This window comes from Chlamydotis macqueenii, chromosome 12 (genome assembly GCF_036417535.1).
Source record: "Chlamydotis macqueenii isolate bChlMac1 chromosome 12, bChlMac1.mat, whole genome shotgun sequence".
NCBI lineage: Eukaryota > Metazoa > Chordata > Aves > Otidiformes > Otididae > Chlamydotis > Chlamydotis macqueenii.
The window spans coordinates 13956250-13979281 of NC_141567.1; the positions used below are offsets into that span (position 1 = coordinate 13956250).

The window sequence follows — 23032 nt, forward strand, 5'->3', positions numbered from 1 at the left end:
ATTCCTTAATGATAGGCAATATGAGCATTTGACAGAGTTTGAATTGACAGAACTGCCTACCTCCTTTTTCATGGTTGATGCAGGTATATAGATCCCCTGGCCAACGTACTCAGCTTTCAGCTCAGTTATTTCACAACAACAAAAAAAACCCCATGTATACAGTAACATACACCAGTAGTGGTTTCAAATTATGACATTTCAAACACATCACTTGATATTATTTGGTTGGATTTATTCTGACTGACGGTGTACATCCTGCAAGTCTTGCAGGGTTTTTATGCAAAATGAGATTCTCAGTGTATCAGCTAGGATTTTCCTCCTGTAGCATGTAAAAGAGTTCTCACCAAAGTAAAACCTGATAAAAAAGGAACATGCTGTCAATTTTCTGGGTTAGATACCGGTCCAATTGACTTTGGGAAACTGAAAATAACATTGACTGCTACCAGTAGAGACAGGCATTGGGAAATAAAAAAGAATTCTGTCTTAAACTTTAAACTAATGTTGTGTGTTTCTAATCATAAAATTTCAAACAAGCTTCTACAGTACTTAAAATTATTTCACAGTAGTATTTATCTGATTAATATTGGAAACACTATGTTTTGGCATCTTAAAGGCTGACTTATGACAAGGATTGCATTATTCCATCTTTCTTGTGTAAGTTCAATCTTGGAATAAAAACCCTTTACAAACAAAACACCATGTCTGGTTCATATAAATAAAGGCATTTTAAAAACCTGTATTGACTTTTCCATGTTATTAAGCTTTTTAGACAAATCCAGTTGTTAAATGGTTGTTCTAGTAACTGGCCTGTCATCTGGAAATGTTCTTAGATTGTTTTTTTTTGACACAATGTCCCTGCAGAAAGTTGGGCAGTGTGACATAAAGAGCACAGGTTTGCCTATCATGCTGATTACTTGATGTAATAGTAAGCAAGCTTAAGTGAACTGTGTGTCTTCAATCTTTCCAATCACTTAGGGATGGGCACCAGAGGATACCATCCATCATCCATGGCCTGAAACATATGGTGCATCAGCAATCTTAGGCTGACCTAAATGATAGTAAAAGCTGCTATGCTGTTCACAATAAGAAATTGTTGTCCACTGAATTACAGGTTTGTGATTAGATTGCCAACATGGCCAACTTGATGTATAAGTGAAGTGTCCAGGAAAGATATTCCCCAGGATCCTTTGAAGATTAATTTATACCCTTGAAATGTGCACCAATCACAAAATGAAAAAAATATGTCAAGATATTTTTCTTGTGAACAAAAAAAAGCACTGCAGTGGTAACAGCTATTAATTTATTTTTGGCAGTTTTAGCCAACAAAATTCAATAAACAAGGTTCTTAAGGGTTTTTGTTTTGTTGCAAGGCTTTTACTGCTTGACTCCTAAAAGCACTGAGCACTACAACAATATCTTTTACAAGAGGAACAGCTCCTCCTCACATTCTACTCTAAAATCTCATGTATAGTTGCAAATGTCACACACAGACAGCTGGAAAAATACTGAAAACTATTGATTTTGTATTAGTATATTCTTATCTAATGGATCTATAAATGTAATAAAATATTAAGTATTTTTAAGATAGAAAACATACTGTAATATATCTGATCACTGATCTCAAAATTATCAATCCCACTTCTACATAAAGTAGGTTATGGCCAGGAAAAATGCAACCACATCACATGGTTAAGGTTCAAACTGCAATACCAACTTCAGTGGGACTTGGTGGAGGGAGGAGGCCGTGAGAAAGGTGTATCCCAGAACAGCCCTACCCCTCCAGGTAGTAGAGCACAAGTGGTGAAAGGCACATTTTAAAAGGCACAGTCAAAGAGTGAACACCACTACTACCTTATGATATCTGTGAGCTATGTTAGAGCATCACTAAAAACAGCATACATTCGTGCTGACCATTCAAGACCATTCACAAAAAACAGTTTACTCCCAGCTGAGGAAAATTACTCCCTGATAAGCCATAGACCATTAGAGAAATTATTTTCCAAATATGGCTGCTACATACAATTATCATGAGAAAACTGGAAACAATGGTTCTCCCTGCCCTGTCAGTCTATTCTGTTTTGTGTCATTCTTGCTGTCCCTGTCCACATGAGGTCTACTTGCTATGCCTGTTAGATTAGACTATTGATGCTTTAGTTTTATTTCTAGCATGCTTGTCAGTGACGTAAGTTCTTAACCAAGTAAAAGTCCTATTTTAAAACATTCCTAACCATGTAACTAAAACATTAAATTTCAGTACAGAAAAGTACACGTTTACACTGATGATCTTTTTTCACTATTCCTTAACATAGTCTATTGCCAGGAGTGTAATTCATATAATATACCATATATCATACCTTGACATGGATAACAATGGTCACTAGAGAAAGAGGCTCCTTTTGAACCTTCTAAGATGCATGTACTAATTAAATAACAAATTATTTCCTGTGGGTTGAGGATGGCCTTTATCTGCTAACATTATCTGGGACACACCTATTTGAAAGATCTTCCTCAATTATATCAAAATGCTACTCTTTCCTGAAAACTCAAATTAAACCAGTGCCTGTGTAACTTGCATAACAATAAAAAAAAAAGATTGTATTTTAAGTCAGGACAAAGATTTATGTTAATTGTCAGCATTAAACCCTCCAGTTTGGTGAGATGTAAAATCTTGACAGCACTCAATTTCCAGAATAAAGAAAATTTAGCAATAGAATATTATCAGTACATAAAACTGACATGCTTTACTGATGTCACATGTATTTTGTTTCTTTTAAAATTTAATTGAGGAGCTTAAGGAAAAAAGGAATGGAAAAAGGAAATCCAAAACCTATCCTGATATAAGGGTAGTAGAAAAGAAAAGAATACACGGACCAGCTATTAATTATGCTACAGAAAACACCTTCTCGATTCAGGTTCCTACTTCAACCTCTTCACTAGGCTATCTGAGCATCTTCTAGTAGTGCAGCAGGTGATGTGACTAACATCCATCATATGGGAACAATACAGGCACCTGGTCTTTAGGGAATTAGTGATAGGTATCTTAAGTGTGATACAAGTTGAATTTTTCCAAGAGAAGGGAAAAAAAAAAAAAAGCTTCTGCTGATACATTTGGTATTTGAGAAGAAAATTCCTCAGATGTACTGGAAAGGTTTCTATATTCATCAGCATTTGAATGGCTGTCTTTATTAGTAAGCACAACTGAAGAATTAAAATATAATACTAAAGCAGGACAGGGTACTTAGGGGATCTAACTTTGGGCCTTAAAATAATGGATATGTTAAAACACTAAATATGAACCAGATATGAGAGGAAAAAATACAGGAAAATATACTTATTACATTTCAGAATTTGGAAGAAATCTTGTGCTGATTAACTCTATGTACCATCTAAATATGAAATACTATATCTATTAACAACACTTTTCTGCTTTGAAACAGTGAGGTCATTTTTATAGAAAAAACCCAAAATAGATTCTAGATTACACAAGAGGCATGAAATGCAAATGGATGTACTAAGACTTCTAAAAATTTGTAAAGGTACAGAAGTGCACACAAATGAACAAATTCTCCATCTTGACATTTAACAGTTCTGTTGATTTACATTCTACATAGTGATGGATATATATGTATCTCCAACTGGTTCAATATTTTCTTGATAAGCTTGATAGGCAAGAAAGGCTTATTTTGAGTTATTTCAATTTTTTGTTTGCTGAGGTAGATGTCTTGCTCTTTTATTATTAGAGACAAACACTGTCCAGTTGTGCGGCTATGCTGACTGTTAGCTAGGCTCTGAACTCTGATACTAATAATGAAGACTTGTACAAATTATGTAGTTCTCCATTTTGGTGTGTTTTTCACAAAATGCATAATGGAAAATTTCCATTTACTGATAACAATCAGCAGTAGTTTGAAGTAATTTCTCTCTTTCTGCAAGGAGTTTTTTTTTTAATAAACAATACTATTAAAGCATTTAACTTGTCTTACCACCAGATAATTATTGTAGTACTGTTTAGTTCAATATTTGAATTGATTTAATTTTATAATTTTCTTTCATGTAAGTTAGGGGAGTCAGAGATTCCAAAATTCAAGGACAGAAACATATCAAATACAGTTACAGACTAGGTTGAGGACCAATTCTATCTCTTCTAAAGATTCAGAACCACAAGATTCAAAATTAGGAGGTATGTAGTCACTTGCTTCACATACCCTAAAAAAAACCCAAAACAACTATCAAATAAATGCTATTCTAATCACGTAACTGAAGACTAACCAAAGCACGGGAAAAATTGTTAACTGCACACTGCAGATTGGTCTGTCTTCCCAACAACCCAAGACAATACAAGCCATAGCTAACTGCAATCAAAACCTCTCAGTAAGATTTTTATTCCCCACAATAAGCAAAAGCCAGGCAACATAGCCCAAATAAAAGAATACTGCCAAACTCTTGTAAACTTTTTCCAAGCAGGGCAGCAATATAATCACGTAATATAGAGAAGAAAAATCTTTACCCGAAGATCATAACCTTTATCCATTCTTTTCTGAACCACTTCTTTCTCAGAAAGGCATCCAGCTCTCCAGTCCTTCTAGAGTAGCACCTATTTAAGTCTTTCCTGACCTTCACATACGCATAACATTGTACATTAACATCGAACAGCAAAGAAATTTTATAAGAAGAAACTAATAAAAATAGTATCAGGAGGCTGGAGATTACACAACACCAATACAACAGAGGAAAATTCTAGATGGAGTGTTATTATTAATATAAAGTATTCTGATAATGTGTTGCTCTGCTCTATGGTTATTCACCCAGGGCTAGGCTCCAGTACTAATAATGGACTACACATAGAAGTACTTTCCCCCACATCTACTTCTCATAACACACCCATAATAGAAAATCTCCAGCTTTGCAAGAATTATTAGCACAACAAATTCTAGAGGAAGTACTGAGATATTCCTTTTTGCTGTTTTATTCACAAGCTTTTACAGAAGCTGAGTGAGTGGAAGAAGGATAAATAAAGAATGAAGCAGCAAAATATAATGAAGGCCTGTGAGTTACTTAACAGTGTGAACAGGAGAGAATCTGAGCAGCTAAATATTCTGGATATTGCTAAGTTAAAATAGGAAAAGTACAAACTTCAAAACATAACCTAATCAGGGTAAAAAACCATAAGTTTTATTCTCTCTACTTTTTTGACAAAATTAAAATTCATTAAACAGACGTAGCTTGATGATAATCACTGATAATTTTATATGTCTGTATTAACAGCCTGAAAAAAGGAGAGTAGTTACTTTAAAATATCTAAATAGAAGGTCTATTAGATAATCTTCCTATTCAGTGAACACTGAAAAGAGCACATAGAAAAAATTTTCCAAACTATGTCAGGCTTTTGAATTTAGAATACATATCATCCTTACTGCCTCCTTGACCATGAATCCTATCCTTCCTAATGTTTTGGAGGAGTCTGAGATGGCGCCTGTACAATTTGATTTTGTGTAAAAATACACACCAAATTTGATTTCTGCTACATTAAGGAGTTCTCTAGTAAAATATATGACGCATGGAATGAAATAAGCTGTAGTTCTAGAATGAGTCTTTAAGCTTACTTCCTTTAGTACTTGACCACTAATATTAAAGACTACTGGATCAAAATACAGTTTTAATTGGGTATATAGGACATGATACACTGGTATAGTTAAACCGCAGGTTAGATGCTGAAATATAACATTGATTTGTATTCTTTTACTGGAAATATTTGTAATGTGAAACTAGGACACAATACACTCATTTTTAATGCATATTCAGTACAGAGGAAAGCTACTGCTGTCATCAGCTTATACTCAAAGTCCATTCATCAAACAAATGCTATATTAATTGGTTTGCTGTTTCACAGACTGAAATGAGATTACAGATGAATCTAATTCTCATTAATAGTGATGAAATGTTGATAATACAATCTTTTCTTACACTGCTTATTGCTAATGCACGAACAAAATTAGCCTGCTAGAGAATTTTTTAAAACCAGCTTGAAGTATATCTAATAGTTTAATGAATTTTATTATGTGCACAAACTTTTCCAAGAGCACAAAACTTCAGTTACATCTGAAAAACTTTGTTTTTATTGGCTGAAATGTTTGCACTAGTAAGAGGAACAGAGTGGACAAAGAAAGGAAATTGCATTTTCCAGATAATTTTTAACATTCTTGTTTCTCAGGAAGACTTTTCTTTTTACCTCCAGTCCTTTTTATAAAAATTGAGCCACACAATTCCAGGAGAACTCGTATGCTATAATGCTGTTTCAGATGGGATAGTTTTGGCTCCCTAAGCATTAGAAGAAATAGGCATCCAAGGATGGCACATCGTAAACTGCTTCAGTGCAGTAGCTAACAGGAGGTCACTGTCCAACACACAACACACACCTGGAAGCAAGGGAATCTAATTTTCAACTCTTAAGTTTGCAAACATTTTGAGATTTCCATGAACAAGTGAAACAATTTTTGTAAATGTCTTGGAAAGAACACACTGCAGAATGCCTTGAGGATAAGCAATGAATTACTGTTGAGGAAAATATGGGTTCATATCAACAACGGGGGGACTACCCAATTTCTTTGTGTCCAATCACTGGGCTACTGAATGATAACAGTAGCATTAACACCATTTTTCCTTCAATGAAAAGTTCTGCACATGGCTGGGTATGGACTAGGTATGTATGTCATAAGATCAAATACTACAAATTAAAAATGAACAAAGTTCCTCTTAGTTTATGCAAATATGCAATATTATGCAAATAAAAGTGGATGTATAGATTCTTAAGATTTTAAAATCACTGCCTCTGACTCATATGGCAGTGGAAAACACCACCGCACTGACAACCTGTTAAGTGGTACTATTAACCTGAGATTATCAGCGTTTAGGAAAAAGGCAAGAAGCTATAAAGTGCAATGTACTACTTCAGAACTATGATGAATGTGAAAAAAAAACAGGGAAAAATCTCAGCTTCATTGCAGTACTGAAGCAAAGCTTGAAGAAATCAATGGTAAGATTGCTATCAATATGTTTGGAATGGGTCCAAAATAATTATCTCTGACATCAACATAAAGAAATTGCAACTGTTGGCATTTATATTTCCTTTTAGCAACAATGGGAGAATGTACTACGACAGAACACTGTTAATCCTTTGTCTGACATGCTTTACATGATTAGCTTTTTTAACTCCTTATCTTTGTTTCTGGAAAAATATTTTTTTTCTATTCCATTAACAAACAATTCTGTCTGTAGGAAATCACAGAGAAAAAAATAGCATTTTAAATTTTTCAGCAAGTTAAGCTCTTGTCTAAATGCTATCACACCCTTACCCATGAAGTGAGCATGCAGGGGCTTCCTAAGGAGTAAGAAGGTTTCTGAAAAGGCAACTATATAATATACTGTAAACTTTAAAGATAATAAAAACTGGAGGTCAAATCCTAAAAGTTCTGTTTTAAATAAAACTTCTATTGACTTCAGTGGAAATTTATTGAGTTAAACAAGGTTAAACATCTCTAGATCAAATATATTAATTCCAATTAAACAAAAATGCAATACAATACAATGATGATGGCAGCCAAGATTCAAATACTTTTACTTTGGGTCAGAGTGCATGATCTCAGTCTTGAATTATGACTTAAAAACCTGAAACAATATTTAACCTTTGCCTTGATGTCACACAAGATGACAGCTACTGTACAACCTATAAATACAGAGTATTTAATAAGATATAAGATGACATACCTATCAGATGAATTCCTAACACCACACAAAATTACTTGTCTTAGTAATTACACTGGTCATGGACTTAGTCCTGGATGGTTTTTCAGTAGTTTCTGCATAACCTTATGCATGACAAATAGTTTTACTCTTTAACATATCAGAAATCACTAAAAAAATTGTTCAATTCTGAATAAATGCATCAAGTTTTGCAATGCCTATTAGACAACCATACAAACCAAGAACATCTGTGCTATTTACATACTGTGATAAATAATGCAACAAGTTAAAACCTTAACAGAAATAAGAACAAAGTTAATTTAAAATACTTAGTGTAACATCTCTTGCACAATCATTCTGTATGTTTTCAGTCTGTTCCAGAATACATTAATTTGCCAAACGATGACATGACCAAAAAAAAAAAAAAAAATCCACTTTACCTTACAGAGTGTATTTATGTAGTTGAGATAATGAAATATGAAAAAAAAAATCCTAGCCAGTATAAATACTGTGCTTGTTCAAGTAGAGCAACTTTCTAGTTTTTTTTTTAGTAACCTTCAAATAATAGGGTTAAAAACAAAGTGACAGTAAAAATCTTTCGGTAGACATACAAAAAAAAAAATCCTCCTTTCAGAGAATGGAAAGCTGAAGTAACTCCCCTGATTTAATAACTTGTGTGAACCTTAATACTTCATTAGAATTAAATAACAATTGACTACTAGATGTTTGTAATAATTCCAACACTCTTTACATAACAGAAATTTATTTTCACCTAGTGTAGAACGTCTTGAAACAAACCCAAAGCCCTAAATACATCTGGAGTCTGCAGACATTTGCAACTTTTAGTTTGTCCCATTTTTGTTGTAACCCATGTCAAAACATCACATTAATATATACCCTGAAAATTCAGGAAAGTTGAAATCAAATCCATACATGAACTTCACAGCTGGATATGTTTTAGTTACAATGCATCTTGTCTCAAACAACATAAAAATAAAATCATTCAAAGTAATCTTCAATGTAAGCAAAATATAAAGTCACATAGGACAATTATTCTAAGTGTTGGAGTTTCACTATATTCCAATAGTCCAAATTAGAGACACACCGTTTTGTTTCATGTCCTCAAGCGAGTATCACTGATCATTTTTAGTGTTCTGGAACAAGCAGATTGGTAACAAATTTTCATGACAGACACACACACTCAATGAGATTATAAATTAGTTTCCCAAGAGAAGGCTCACTAATAAGATTGGATCTCAAATTTAGGTCACTTAATTTTAAGACCCAGCTAATGGGCTAAAAAAAAAAATGACTATAACTTTATAACATAAATTCAGGTTCAATCTTTTTTACCATAAACATTAGCACCATTGTAAAGTTGCAAAGAGTAAGCTTCTTGTAAAATCAAATGATCTAATTGTAAAATGCATTTGATATCTCCTTGCAGGGAGGTTATTTCTAAAAGAAAAATAAAGTATTCTGTATTACATTATGAAGTTATAAAATTCAAGCAATTAATTTTTAGTGCTGTGTAAGTCTGATGTAATTGAAAAGATAAATTTATAAAACTTTTAAAATATGATTTACTGATTCTAGTTCAAACACTGCTCCCTTTATTTGCAAATATATTTACAATACCAGAACTATAATACAATCAAATAAACTTTACTTTTCCTTCTTTAATGTTTAGAGATGATGAAAGCATGTGAAAGTCCTTTAACTCCTTGACAAACATGAGAAAACTCATAACCTGATAAGGTCAGAAATAGGCCATTTGGCTTCTCTCGCACAGAAATAATGTATTATGAACTCATACCCCTATCTTGTTCTGAGTATTAAAGAAAGTTCTTCTAAAAGAATATTCCAACAAATTTTCCACCTACACGGCAACGAAACATTTTAAAAGTACTGCAAATCTACCTCCTCAGTCTTTGGCAGAGTCCACAACTTACCGTTTCCATTCTCCACCATGGCCAATGGCTCTCTGCAGATTGTCGTCTTTCTCAAGGTATTCATAATTCTTTGAACTTCTGTCAGCAGCACTGCTTGCATTGCCTCAATAATCTGTCATAAATTCAAATTATCATTGGGTGATATTAGTACTTCAACTATTTCTCTAAACATTTGACAATTTTAAATAACTCTGAAAATTTTAACTCTGTTCCAGTGAATATGATTAGAAAGTCAACAGTTGGCAATATTCTTTCAGATAGTGATAAACATGTGTGTCTACACACATATTGAGGAATAAGCCTTAATTGGATAGCAATGAAATAGTGCAAGTTGTCGATCATGACTGCTTCCCACTAATTAAACATTCATTTTATTTAATCTCGGAACTAGAATCCGTCATCTACTGCCTCCTTGATTTCAAGGGGACATGACAATACACATTAGCAAAACACATGGTGATAACAGCTAGTAAGAAAGACCTTCTTTTTTTTTTTTTTCTATGTGTGGAAAAACGCCTCATTGACTGAGGAAGTACCTTGAATTTGACTTTTTTTCAGATTTTTGGCATCTCTCTCTGAAAAGCTTAAAGTATGTGTTTTTTTTGTGGTGATCCTCTATTCCTCTAGCTCAAACATGATAATACTGTATTTTTTTGTCTAACATGAACATCACGCTGGAAGTATAAACAGCCTATGAACGGCACTTGCAATAGCTGAAGCACCACATACGGGTGTTAAGAAAATGGAGTGTGGAGACTGTATGACAGAGTTGTTACTTTCCTTCTCTTTACTTCAGCAGAGAAGTCCCAGGAGAACTGCAAAAGTTTAAAGACCTAGAAAGTTTCTAAAGCACATGAAGACCTTATACAATGGACCCAAACTTTTGCAATCCTTACTAGGTCTAAATTTCAGCATGGTGCAGAATGGCAGCATTTCTTTCAGAAATACAATTTCCTCCCGCCCAGGAAGGTATTCATTCTCAAGTACAAAAAAATTTCCTGAAAGACAGAGAGAATCTAAACCTTCCAGGACAGTGTACTCCACCTCAACTTAAATATGAATTTAAATTTAATATGAAAAATTCAAGTTAAATATGTTTAAATTATAAAAATTTTAATGTTTATATGATATTTATGTTATAAACCATCTATTAGTAATATTTAAGTTTAATATGAATTTAAGTTGATATGCAGGCTCCCTCAAACTGCCTGAAGGAGAGAGTGTTTCATCTCACCAATCAAGTACAGTGAATTCGTGGGCTGTCCTCAATCACATTTCTAGCTGCCCTTGTAAATTCAAACCATTAAGCAGAACAAAGGCTGTAGGCGCCCTTTGTGACAAAATCCTTTCTTGTAGACAAGTATAGTCAGGTCCACAGTGTCAAAGTTCACAGCAACTGAACCCAGCCCTATGTGTTTTGACATAGCACAAACCTTCATCTTGTTGTAATAGCATTTTATTTTACAGGGAAAACCAAAGGCAGTTTCCAATTCCTCACATCCATACAACCCTGAGCTTTGGGGAATACAGATCCTGACTTTACAGCAGATTCTTACAATATATCTACAATACTTAAGAAAGAGAGGGAAACACAGACATGTTATCATCCTGGGAAAAAAATTTTGACAAAAAAAAGTCTTACAGAGCTACACAAAAGAATTGCACACATTATGTGTTTTTCATGGTGTTCTGACCTGCTAAGAAACTGTCACTAATCTAGATCAGGTGTTCATTACCTTTACCACTGCTGTGTATGCCAGCCAGGCAGCATTTGTAACATGTAATTTCCTCTAAAATCTGAAAACAAAATAAACTGTAGCACATGGCACAGCATGATATTGAAAAGGCACCTGTATGTCTCTGCATGCTACTTGTTTCTTACTTTGTTGAATCTGCATTCCACAGTGCTCTGTGGTTTCACACACTTAATTTTGCCCTCTCACTGCTTCTTCCCAATAATTTGTACACCTTGTCTATCATTATCACCACGTTTAAAAATCTCCATAAGCTTTGACCGTTTCTAACACAAAACAAATATACATGAGCATCTTTCATTTTCTCTGAAAGCTTCCACTTTATCTTCAGCGTCCTTCTGGATTATATATACACTGGCTACCCTGTTGGCTACTAATATATGTGGAGACCAGTCACGAGTGGCTTCCCTCAGGGGTCCATGCTGGGCCCGGCCCCGTTCAACATCTTTGTCGGTGACATGGGCAGTGGGATAGAGTGCACTTTCAGCAAGTTCGCCGACGACACCAAGTTGTGTGGTGCCGTCGACATGCCGGAAGGGAGGGATGCCATCCAGAGGGACCTTGACAGGCTGGAGAGGTGGGCCCGTGCCAACCTCATGAAGTTCAACCAGGCCAAGTGCAAGGTCCTGCACCTGGGTCATGGCAATCCCAGGCACAAATACAGGCTGGGCGGGGAATGGATTGAGAGTAGCCCTGAGGAGAAGGACTTGGGAGTGCTGGTGGATGAGAAGCTTAACATGAGCAGGCAATGTGCCCTTGCGGCCCAGAAAGCCAACCGCATTCTGGGCTGCATCAAAAGGAGCGTGGCCAGCAGGTCGAGGGAGGTGATTCTCCCCCTCTACTCTGCTCTGGTGAGACCCCACCTAGAGTACTGTGTCCAGTTCTGGAGCCCCCAACACAAGAAGGACATGGACCAGTTGGAGAAGGTCCAGAGGAGGGCCACAAAGATGATAAAAGGGCTGGAGCACCTCTCCTATGAGGACAGGCTGAGAGAGTTGGGGCTGTTCAGCCTGGAGAAGAGGAGGCTCTGGGGAGACCTGATAGCAGTCTTCCAGTACCTCAAGGGGGCCTACAAGAAAGATGGGGAAAGGCTGTTTAGTAGGGCCTGTTGCAATAGGATGAGGGGTAATGGTTTTAAAATAGAGGGGGGTAGATTTAGATTGGAAATTAGGAAAAAATTTTTTACGATGCGAGTTACAGAACACTGGAACAGGTTGCCCAGAAAGGTGGCGGAGGCCCCATCCCTGGAAACGTTCAAGGCCAGGCTGGATGAGGCTCTGAGCAACCTGATCTAGTCAGGGATGTCCCTGCTCCTTGCAGGGGGGTTGGACTAGATGACCTTTGAAGGTCCCTTCCAACCCTAACCATTCTATGATTCTATGTGTATATTTTCTTCCTCATAATTGTAACCCACTGTTGTAAATACTTGCTGCTTTTTAGTTGGGATTGTGAAATATGATAGAAAATATGCTTCTTTTATGTTGGAGAAAGTGTAAATTACATATGTCCAACTATATAGATAGATATTAATGAGTGAAAAGTAATTGTTTGACTCTGCATCAGCAGAGAACAATTAAAAAAAATAAGTGAAAAAAGTTCAGCCAAACTGTACTGTTAAATTTACACTAAGTTATAATGGCTTTCCTTTCTACACTTTATCAGTTACCTCCAAGGATTACTATTTGCTTGGTAATAAGTGGGTCTAAGGAGAGAAGTCAGCAGATATCACTCCTGGTTATTGCTCAGGCCATAACCTCTTACAGGGTTGAGCCTTGCCACGCAGTGACATCAGGGAGAAAAAAATAAAAAAAAATAAAATCAAAACATCAGACTTATATTATCCAGTCTGCTTTCCTCTAATTCTGGATAGCAACTGTCAGGAGAGTTGTCTAGACACTTGTACTGAAGTCCTTTGGCTTCAGGTAGAGTCAAACACTGTAAAAACAAATGCATTCGGAGCTTGCTAGAGAAATAACTGTAAACTTGGGCATTGGTACAGAAGGTACTATCAGTACTGCTCTCTGCAGTGGCCTTAACACGAAGTGATCTATGCTTTGAAAGTAAATTCCTTTGTAATGGATCTCAGATTAATCCCATCTTGTTTAGATATTAATGAAAATGAAGTAACATGTGAAGATACAGGTGCACTGCAGGAATCAATAGAAAGATGATAAAGTCCTGAGATGATTAATTCCTCCTAAAATCTGAGTAGTCCCTCCAGTGTCTATCTTTTTCCACTGGTGAAAGAGAGAGGCTAAAGCAACATTTCTCATGCAGATGATCATGTCAGAGATCTAAATGTATCATCAACAGTTTTCCTAAGGGGAGATACTGCTAACTAGCTAGCTGATAAAAGAGGATACAAGTTTTCTTGTACAGAAAAGGAATACTGCAACATCAGGATGGCAGTAGAGGACTTCCAAATAGGACCTGTGTAGCACTGAAGTTATATAAACTGTATGTCTGATGATGCTCCTGAAATAATACATCCAAGTTCTAACAAGGTCTTATTACTTCGAACTATAAAGCAAGACTGTTTCAAAGTTAGAGATGACTGATGTCCAGCTCAGAATTAGAAGGAGCAAGTGTATGACTCCTGCTGATCATGAAAGCATTAGTACTGAATCTGATAAAGCTCTGTTATTTCTAAATGGGTATTGTCACCTGATACTGCTGTACGTAACAAAGGCAAACTGCTGAAGCTCCACAGACTGACAGACACAGACTGCCTGCATGTTGTCATGTAACTAAAATCCTTTACCATAGATGTGAAGACTCTACACTTAACATTGTTAGTGGAACTACTGGCCTATTAAAGTTCCATGCAAAACTCGCTGGCACGTTTAGTATTGAACGTCTTTGCTGGGATTAGCACTAAAAATGGGAGAGCAGCTATGGAGACAAGGTCATTTACTCTGTTTTACAAATGGTTGTCCAGCTCAGGCAGTAAGACATATTGTAGAAGGAAACTTACTTAGTCTATAATCATTTTGTGAAGAGAGAAAAGACTTTCAGTCTTCAGGAAAGTCAACTTAACAAGAACTAACTTCGCTCAATGAGATTTAAAAAGATCTTAGAGTAGCAAAAAAGGAAGCAAATGATTTCCTATTGTATTCTTCCTTTTGAAGAAGTGTACAGGGAGAAGGCATTTCAACACCTATCATTTGAAGACTAAGGAGCTAAGAACAGCAAGGAAATAATTATCAAAGAAATTCTTCCAGTGGAAGTTTTCTTATGCTAGAGTTAATAACAGGCAAAACGTTTTTGTTGCACTGCAGTTTGACTATAAAATAAAACTTCAAAAAGTTATCAGAAAAGTTCACCATTTAAGTCTATTATTGAAGCTTATGGAACCTTTTATAGTATTCTTACTTAAAAACATTAAAATATAACCAAATATCTATCACACATATAAGTGAGGAATAAGCTATTTTAAATATACAGTAAGGACAATTAAGGGTAGAAATGCAACCACTTAAGTAATTTCTGGATAGGATGGGAGTGTGGCAGCAAGAAACTATATTTTATCTAAAAGGACAGCAAAATGCATGACAACCACCTTTCATTTAAAATCATCTGGGGAAAAAAATCCTAGAAAAATATTTTTTAATATACATATTCTTAAAACTTCAGATAGAAAAAGATGTTCCTCAGCCCTTGAACTTCAACAAGTCCCCTAATCAATCATCTGCAGCAGGTTTTTTTTCAGTTCCCTTGACTGCACAGAATCTGTTACAACACTATAAGTCACTATCCTCCACTGATGATAACAAAAAGTTTTTAAAAGCAGAGTAGCTAGTGATGTTTTGGGTAAGTGTACGAGTGCTTAATCAGGCTGCTCAGGTTTAATAAATTTGCCCTAAGTCTGTGTTAGTATAAAGAAAGGTTTAACAAACCCGCTCTACTATCAATAAAAATTATAATTTTGAATAAACAATTGGTTGAAGAATACCCACACCTATTGCCAACACCATATTATTTTGTTTGGCTTCAAAAACCCCCAAATCCACACTGCAAAGCAGGTTAACAAAGCTTAATGCAACTACGAAGTTGTATCTGAATAATGTTAAATTTTCAGAAGCATTGATAGCATGGTATTTGCAGTACTTGACAATTGCCATGTCTTAAACCTAACGTCTTTTCAGATGAAAAAAAAGCATGAGGCAGCTTATTCCACGCCTTATCTTCCTGCACACTAACCTCCTGTGGTAGATAAGACCATTACAATTGTATAAACTGATCAGTCACTAAATTAATTGGAAAATATAAATATATAAATCTCACAAAATCAGCTAAGCTACAAATACAAGTTTCACAGCTCTACAACTCTATAAAGAGTTTCAGTGGTTGATCAGGTCAGCAAGAGATGATATGGATTATCATACGACAATTGCAGCTATTGAAAACTCAGGTTCTGTATTCTATTTTTTTTTATTGAAAGGACTCAAAAAAGGAAAAAATCTTGTTGTAAGAGAAAGGTGTACAATTTCTGAGGGAACAAGAATGTTGAACTAATATGGAAGACGTGCAGACAGTGGGGATATAATAAACAACTGATAAGCTCAACGTAGAATGCTGAATTCAACTGAATGTGAATATTTGCAGAGACCACTACTGCCTGTCTAATAGAACAGGGAACTATCACTGCAGTACCCCTGCACGTCTCAGCTTTAGAAAACACTCTTTGCATTTGAAATGCAGTCCAGAGTTGCATTCAATTTTATAAGTAACATCATAAAATGAACTTGTAACGGGTACTTCCCTTCTCTGGAGTAAAATCCTTTGTGGTCATAGTATACTGTCTTGAGTTTCTGTTCTGGTTTTGCTAGTGAGGGGGGGCCTAAGGTGGCAGCTTCTGTAGGAAACTGCTAGAAGTCGCTCCCCTTTGTTCAGTGGACTCGGCTGGGCCTAGGGCGGACCCGCTGCTGGCCAAGGCCAAGCCGATTGGTAGCAGAATGTCCCGTGATAACGCCTCTGCGATAACGTATTTAAGTAGGGGAAAACAGGAAAAAGAGGAGGAGAAGATGTGAAGCAGCTGAGCGGGGGGCAGAGAGGGGGAGGCGCGAGCCTCATGGGCCTTGCAGGCCTCACCCTCTGGCCTCCCGCTGGGCAGCCAACTGGGCCCGACTCGGCCCGGCCTGGCTGCAAGAAGTGGAGAGGAGATGAGAAGTGAATAAGATGTAAAAAGGATCCTGAGAGACGTCTGCCAGCCTGTTGTGAGGAACGGCTGCAGACGCCAAGGTCAGTTCAGAAGGAGGCGGAGGAGTAATGCGGCTCCTGGCCAAGATTCCCCTGCAGCCTGTGGTGACGACCATGGTGGAGCGGGTTGTCCCCCTGCAGCCCATGGAGGTCCACGGAGGAGCAGAGATCCACCTGTAGCCCGTGGAGGACCCCACGCCAGAGCAGGTGGAGGCCTGAAGGAGGCTGTGGCCCATGGAGGGCCCGCTGGGACAGCTGTTCTAGAGGGACTGCACCCGTGGAAGAGATGACCCACGCCGGAGCAGTTTCACAAAGGACTGTGGCCCGTGGGAGGGACCCCACGCTGGAGCAGAGGAGGAATGCGAGGAGTTCTTCCCCTGACGATGACACAGCGGCGTAAAACAATGCGTGATGAACTGACCGTGACCCCCATTCCCTTTTCCCCCCCCGTGCCGCTCGGGAGGGGAAGGTAGTAGAGATAATGTTAAGCTTGGGAAGAGGGAGGGGTGGGGGGAGGTTATCTTGTTCCCTGTCTCATTCTCCTGCTAATTTTAGAAATAAATGAATCGTTTTCCCCAAAGTCGAGTCTGTTTTGCCCGTGACGGTAACTTTAAGGATTTCTCCCCGTCCTTATCTCAAACCTCGAGCCGTTTTCCTTATATCATCTCCCCCTGTTCTCTCGGAGGGTGGGAGGAGTGAGAGAGAGACTGCATAGTCTGGTCCCGATCGGGGCTGAACTACGACAGTTTCATACTTCTGAACATTAACTCATTCAAGCAACCACTGAACTTTATTTAAATGTATATTTCCAAAGTGAAAAATGGTCTCTAGGTTTCACTGTTCAGACTACTTCACAGTAACCTGTCAGCTCTCAAGAAACAGTAATTTATCTCTCAAGACATCAGATTCTTCAACAAACAATAGGCATGAGCTATACCCCTAACCTATGTTTTTAAGTCATTCTTGAAGAGCGTTCTAATAAGTAAGAATTTAAGATTATTTACCCCTTTAAAAGGTGTTTTCTGTTTCTTCTATAATAACGTATTAGTATATGACACTATCCTTATTTTGGCCTTTATTTTCCTGGAGCATAAAATGGCATTTGTAATGTAAGTTACATCTGGTTGTTAAAGAAGAGGTAGCTCATTTTTTAAACACATGCTATAAACAAGATCACTCAGATTAAAGACTAGTAGGACAGTTACTTTCCTATATCTGAACATGTATGGTACGGCAAAATAGTTTTGTGAGTAAGATACTTCATACTGAAACAATAATCTGCTTTTCATAGATCTGAATGCACAATTTATGTAACAATTTCACCATAAATCCATAATTATTATGTCACATTACAGATTCCAGATCCTAAACTACAGCCAATTACATTACATTGCAACAACTGACATAGCCTATTTCCTACCTTTATAGATTGGTCACTCCAACAGCAGATGAGTTTCAGCAATGAAACACTCCCAAAGTTCAGTGAATGATATCTACTTTTACCTGAAAAACACATACATAATTTATGAACTGACAATATACATAGAAGTATCCAAACAGAAAGGTATTTAACATTTTTAATTTTTCACTTCAGCAACATATCTGAAAAGATCCAAAAAAGCATTTCTCACAATATGCTTTCATCTGATGCAATAAGCATGAAGTGTTCAGATAATATATTGTTTGAACATGTATTCTTATGCTAAATCAGATTACTTTGATTTTTTTTTTTTTAAACAGAGGTCTGATATCCACAGAGTATGTTATCGTCAATTTTCTACAAGTATTGAAAATACTTTCCCATTTCAACTACTTTACTATTAAAATTCTAAAGCTACTTGAAAACAGTAGTACATTGTATGCAAAAATACATTCAATAACATTTTTAATAGTTGCAGTTCTGCCCGATTTACTTTTCTGCTACAAGGCAACAATACTGGTGTATGGTGGTCAAGATGTCACATTGCCAGTGGCCCATCAGTTATGCCTGCAGTTAAGAAAGATGTTACACTTGTGGATTGCATGTGAATTTTATTACTACCCATCCTGATTTTTCCGATTATTTTGAAGGCACAGCACAGTTTGAACTGGAAGCTGTGCTGGTTTAGTCCACTTCTTCTTTGTTTGGACTTAAATAGACAAATGCGTCATTCTCAGTACTATACTACAATGCTTATTGCCAGACATAGAAGTTGAGTAAATTGGTTGTACAATCCTTTGAATCCAAAGAAGAATCTCCGATTGCCAGTAATATATAATGTCTTGAGAAGAAGAAACTGAAATGTAAGTAGCAACTGTGTTTCAGTAACACCAAAGTTCACAAGCAACCTGATCACACAATGCATGGTAATTTGCTTAAATGTTGGATTCCTGCAGCAAAGACTAAAGTTTGAAAAAATCATGTCAGTCCCTGCATACCGCAGCATGAATAGGGTACACCAGCGTAGTCTGAATGAGAGCAGTATACTATTCAGTGAATGTCCATATAAATGTACCTATGTTGATATTTAATATAATACATAAACATATGTACAAAAATATACACAGGTATGACTGAAAAAAAGAAGCATGGAAGAGGAAACCAGAAAACTAGAGCATTTAATATAATTTTCTAGAAAGACAGGGTAAGAGCAAATATTTTATCCTGTCTCTAATAGCTGACATAGCATATACCATAATAAAAAACGTAAAGGCTAACAAAAACATAAAAAAAAAAAAAAATCACAAAATGAGAGGGGCAGAACTGATCATACAAAGGTAAACCCCTCCTCCTCCTGTTTTAATTTGGATTTTATGTGATTTCTTTATACACAAGAATGAATTTTGCTTTTTTTCTTTTTTTTCTACCATTTTGGAAACTGCAGTATCAAAGATCAATGTTATTATTTGAAACCTTCTCTCTCAGTTTACAATCTTTAGTACAAACCTAAGTTTGCAGTTGAGTTCCCCCTGTGGGGAAATCCTGTGGGATAGAACGAGCTCTCCAAAATGTTGGATGTGAGGAAAGACTCAAGCAATGCTGATTTGAATTAATAGCTTTTATAATTCTTACTCACTCAAGAGCTAACCTGAGGCTACTCTGGTCTAAACATAAAACTGTCTTTCAGGAAGTATTCCCATTGATCAATAGCAGTACAGCCAATATGATACCCATCATCAAGCCTTGTCCTCTTTTGTGGTACTTCAATTTCATGCCCATGTATGCAAAAAAAGCATTAAAGTTTTGTTCCCATCTTCTTGCACATGTGTAAGTGTATATAGGAAGTCCAGAAACATCAGCAGAATGAAGATTTAACATTGCCCATTCTGTTGTCCAGTTGTCCTTGATGTTAAAGAACTGGTCACTCCTAAAACATCTGAGAGATGTGCAAGTCTAAGATAAGATTTTAATTTGCAAATCCAAACAATTGTGTGAACTAGGAGATATGAGATATGAATTAGATTGCCTTAGAAGTTTTAGGTCACCTAGTAAAACTATTTTTATGTCCATAAACATATTATAGTCATCTTTACACCATCTCCATGCCTTTCATCTACTTATTTTCTATTGTCACTTACGTTCCGTCTCTTTCTTCCAACAAGCATTTCTGTTGTCATCACAAGTTCTACATTTATGGCCCATGTAAGAGTCAGAGAAGGAAAGATACACTAAAAACTAATTTTAGATGGGGATATTAAAGTTTTTTTATATAGCAGAGGGCCAAGATTTGACCTGAAAGAATTTGTGTTGTCAGTCTAGACAGGACTTAGTCTATAACAGAAAGACTATACTTGTTCGGTAATGTATACTGACAAATATCCATATTTTGTTTACTTTATTTAAACATTCTTTGGCTAGTTGCATACTGCAAAAATAACAGACTGGCCTGCAAAGTTCAGACTGGTGAACAACTGCCTGGAGGACATTAACATGAAGACTTTACTTTATTCTGCTCTAAGTCAAAAGTCTTGAACAGTCAAGATGACTCTTGTATTAGTAAGGCAACAGTTTGCTTGAAGGGCTGTATATTTTAGCTAATATTGCCACTCCTCCAGATACTTACTGCTTGGTAACTCTCCATAAAAACATGAAGGTGTTACTGCTTCTATATTTCTCCATTTGTCATGTACAGATTCTGATTTCTGTAGACTGAAAAAAAAAAAAAAACAACCTATAAGCAAAACCTGAACATAATTACAGAAGTCTTATGTCTTATGGTAGGTACTCTGCTATCAATTACTATCAACCACAATTTCGTTTCTCCTTAAAAGTCACTTGCATTCTTTTGCCCACAATCTGGTATTGAAACATTCACATACACACAAATACTGAAAAGTAGCACCCATATGCAGGAACTTTACATTTGGCTCAAAACTTATTATAGTTATCTTTTAACTGAGTTTCATTAAAGAAATAGATTCACACATGAAGAATTGAATCAAAATATCATTTTCACAAAAATGTGCTTTTTTTTTTTACATAGGAAGAAATTTCAAGGGAAACTAGCAGCTTTATTTTATAGGTTTCCACTTTTTCCACAGTGTTAAATAATTTAGACTATTATTGCAATACTTAGGATGTCCGTTGATGGCTACTATACAAATCTCAAAAGGCATGAGAACACAAGTTCTTTGAAGATCTTTGCTTACTAGCTTCTTCCTGTTTCTGTCCCACTTTTATATCTGACACATTTTACTGCAGCTTCCTTTATTGTTACAGGCTGGGTCAAGTTGCAAAAAAAATCAACAGATATACAAATACATTTATGAACAACAGCTTATAGACTCAAGTCCGAGTTTTTCCAAAGGTATATTTTTCATGCTTTATTTTTTTTTTTATTATGAACACTTTTTTTTTTTCTGTTGAAATGTTCAAATTATGTTAAGAAATCCTGTGGGGTTTTTTTCTTAAAAAAAAGATTAGTACTGGTCTTCTAACACATGCTTAAAACATGTAATTCACTGTTCACTATTTTTCACATTCCACAAATTTAATTTATCCAATCTAATAGCTAATAGTTCACAGAAATACTATAACCTGAAACTTACTCATCCAGAACATGAGCTGAAAACTTATGATAGCAACTAGTCAAGAGTTTTTCAACCAAATGTTTTTCATTGTGGAATGTTCATCTGTCAAACACATGGTTTAAGCAGAAATATATATACATGCTGATAAAGACAATTTCTGCTCAAAATGAGAATATCAGACTTACCCAAAAATAGCCAATAGCCTATGAATTGATCAAATGCATTTTTCCAGTTCTGACTCTCTAGATTAAAAGTATGTATATGTGTATTTTATTAAAAATTACTCCCCTGTAACAGCAAAATCATCAATATGACAAAGAAGAGGGATTTAAATTTTATTATTGCACTCCCTAGATAAAGGTCATAGCTGACTCGCACTAAGGTAATTCTCCTTACAGCCCAATGAATGTTTCATTGCTACATGCAAAGTGGACCAGGACTAACAGAAAGTTGGAATCCCAAAATTATTCCTAAACAGCGGTTAGACACTCTGTTGCATTGAAAAACAAACAAACAAGTCCATTCCCCAGCATCAAAGTAGGCAGAACTATGAATACAAGCTGAATATACATTAAGCGAGTGTCCTAATCAGTGGATAATCTTTTCAGGTATTTTTTTGGTATTTTTTTTTCCTCCTGTTTTTAATTTAGAAGTTTAAAAGCTATGGAGTTTGTACCAGTGTCCTAATAGAAAGCAAACTTCCACAGGGTGGAGAAACATTCATGGCTTTGCTGACAGATAAGCTAATGAAAGGAGATAAGAATGCATTTTCTCTCTCATATTAGTAAGTGAATTAGTAAGAGTTGTTTGTACAGCAGGAGATCAGGACCCTTACAAGCTCTAAGAGCTCCCCTACTAACTCTTTCTGGAAATGCTGTGGTGAATTAGAATTCAGTATGTAATTTTTTCCCTTGAGCATCCTGTGGTTTTAGCTGACCCCAACTGCCCAAAGAGATGTGGCTACATGATGTACTTTTAGAAAGCAAACTGAACGAAATAGCATTGCTTGGTTTCTTTCAAACTTTAATTAGGCGAAAGTACATAGTTCTAACAGCTCATCATAACAAAGAAAATTAATTCCAACCCTGAATACAGACTAAATTATGAAAAAGGATAAATAATAATAAAAAAAAAACATTTAATGAATCAATGAATACGTATTGTGATAGTTCATTCAGACCCAAATTATCAGCAAGAGGAAGAGTTGAAATGAAGGCTGAATCTTAAGATCATGGCAAACAGGCCAACTCCTACTCATGCTATGCTTACTACTGGGCAGGGGGAAGGAGGGGAGAGTAGACTTCTCAGGAAAGGAGCTTTTTCTTTAGGTGGAGAAAGGGAGATAACTTTGCATATGCATAATTTGTTTTGAGGCAA

At 36.1% G+C, this 23032-nt stretch overlaps 1 protein-coding gene across 1 annotated transcript in view; it reads right to left on the reverse strand.

Annotated features, from left to right (window-relative positions):
* Nucleotides 1–23032, reverse strand: part of WDR72 (WD repeat domain 72) — a 114492-nt gene that overhangs the window by 28898 nt on the left and 62562 nt on the right. The window contains exons 16-18 of the mRNA XM_086757553.1: nucleotides 20689–20774; nucleotides 18066–18148; nucleotides 9693–9804 (exon numbers count right to left, since the gene is read on the reverse strand). Coding sequence (XP_086613679.1) covers nucleotides 9693–9804; nucleotides 18066–18148; nucleotides 20689–20774 — 281 coding nt within the window. The remainder of the gene's footprint in view (nucleotides 1–9692; nucleotides 9805–18065; nucleotides 18149–20688; nucleotides 20775–23032) is intronic.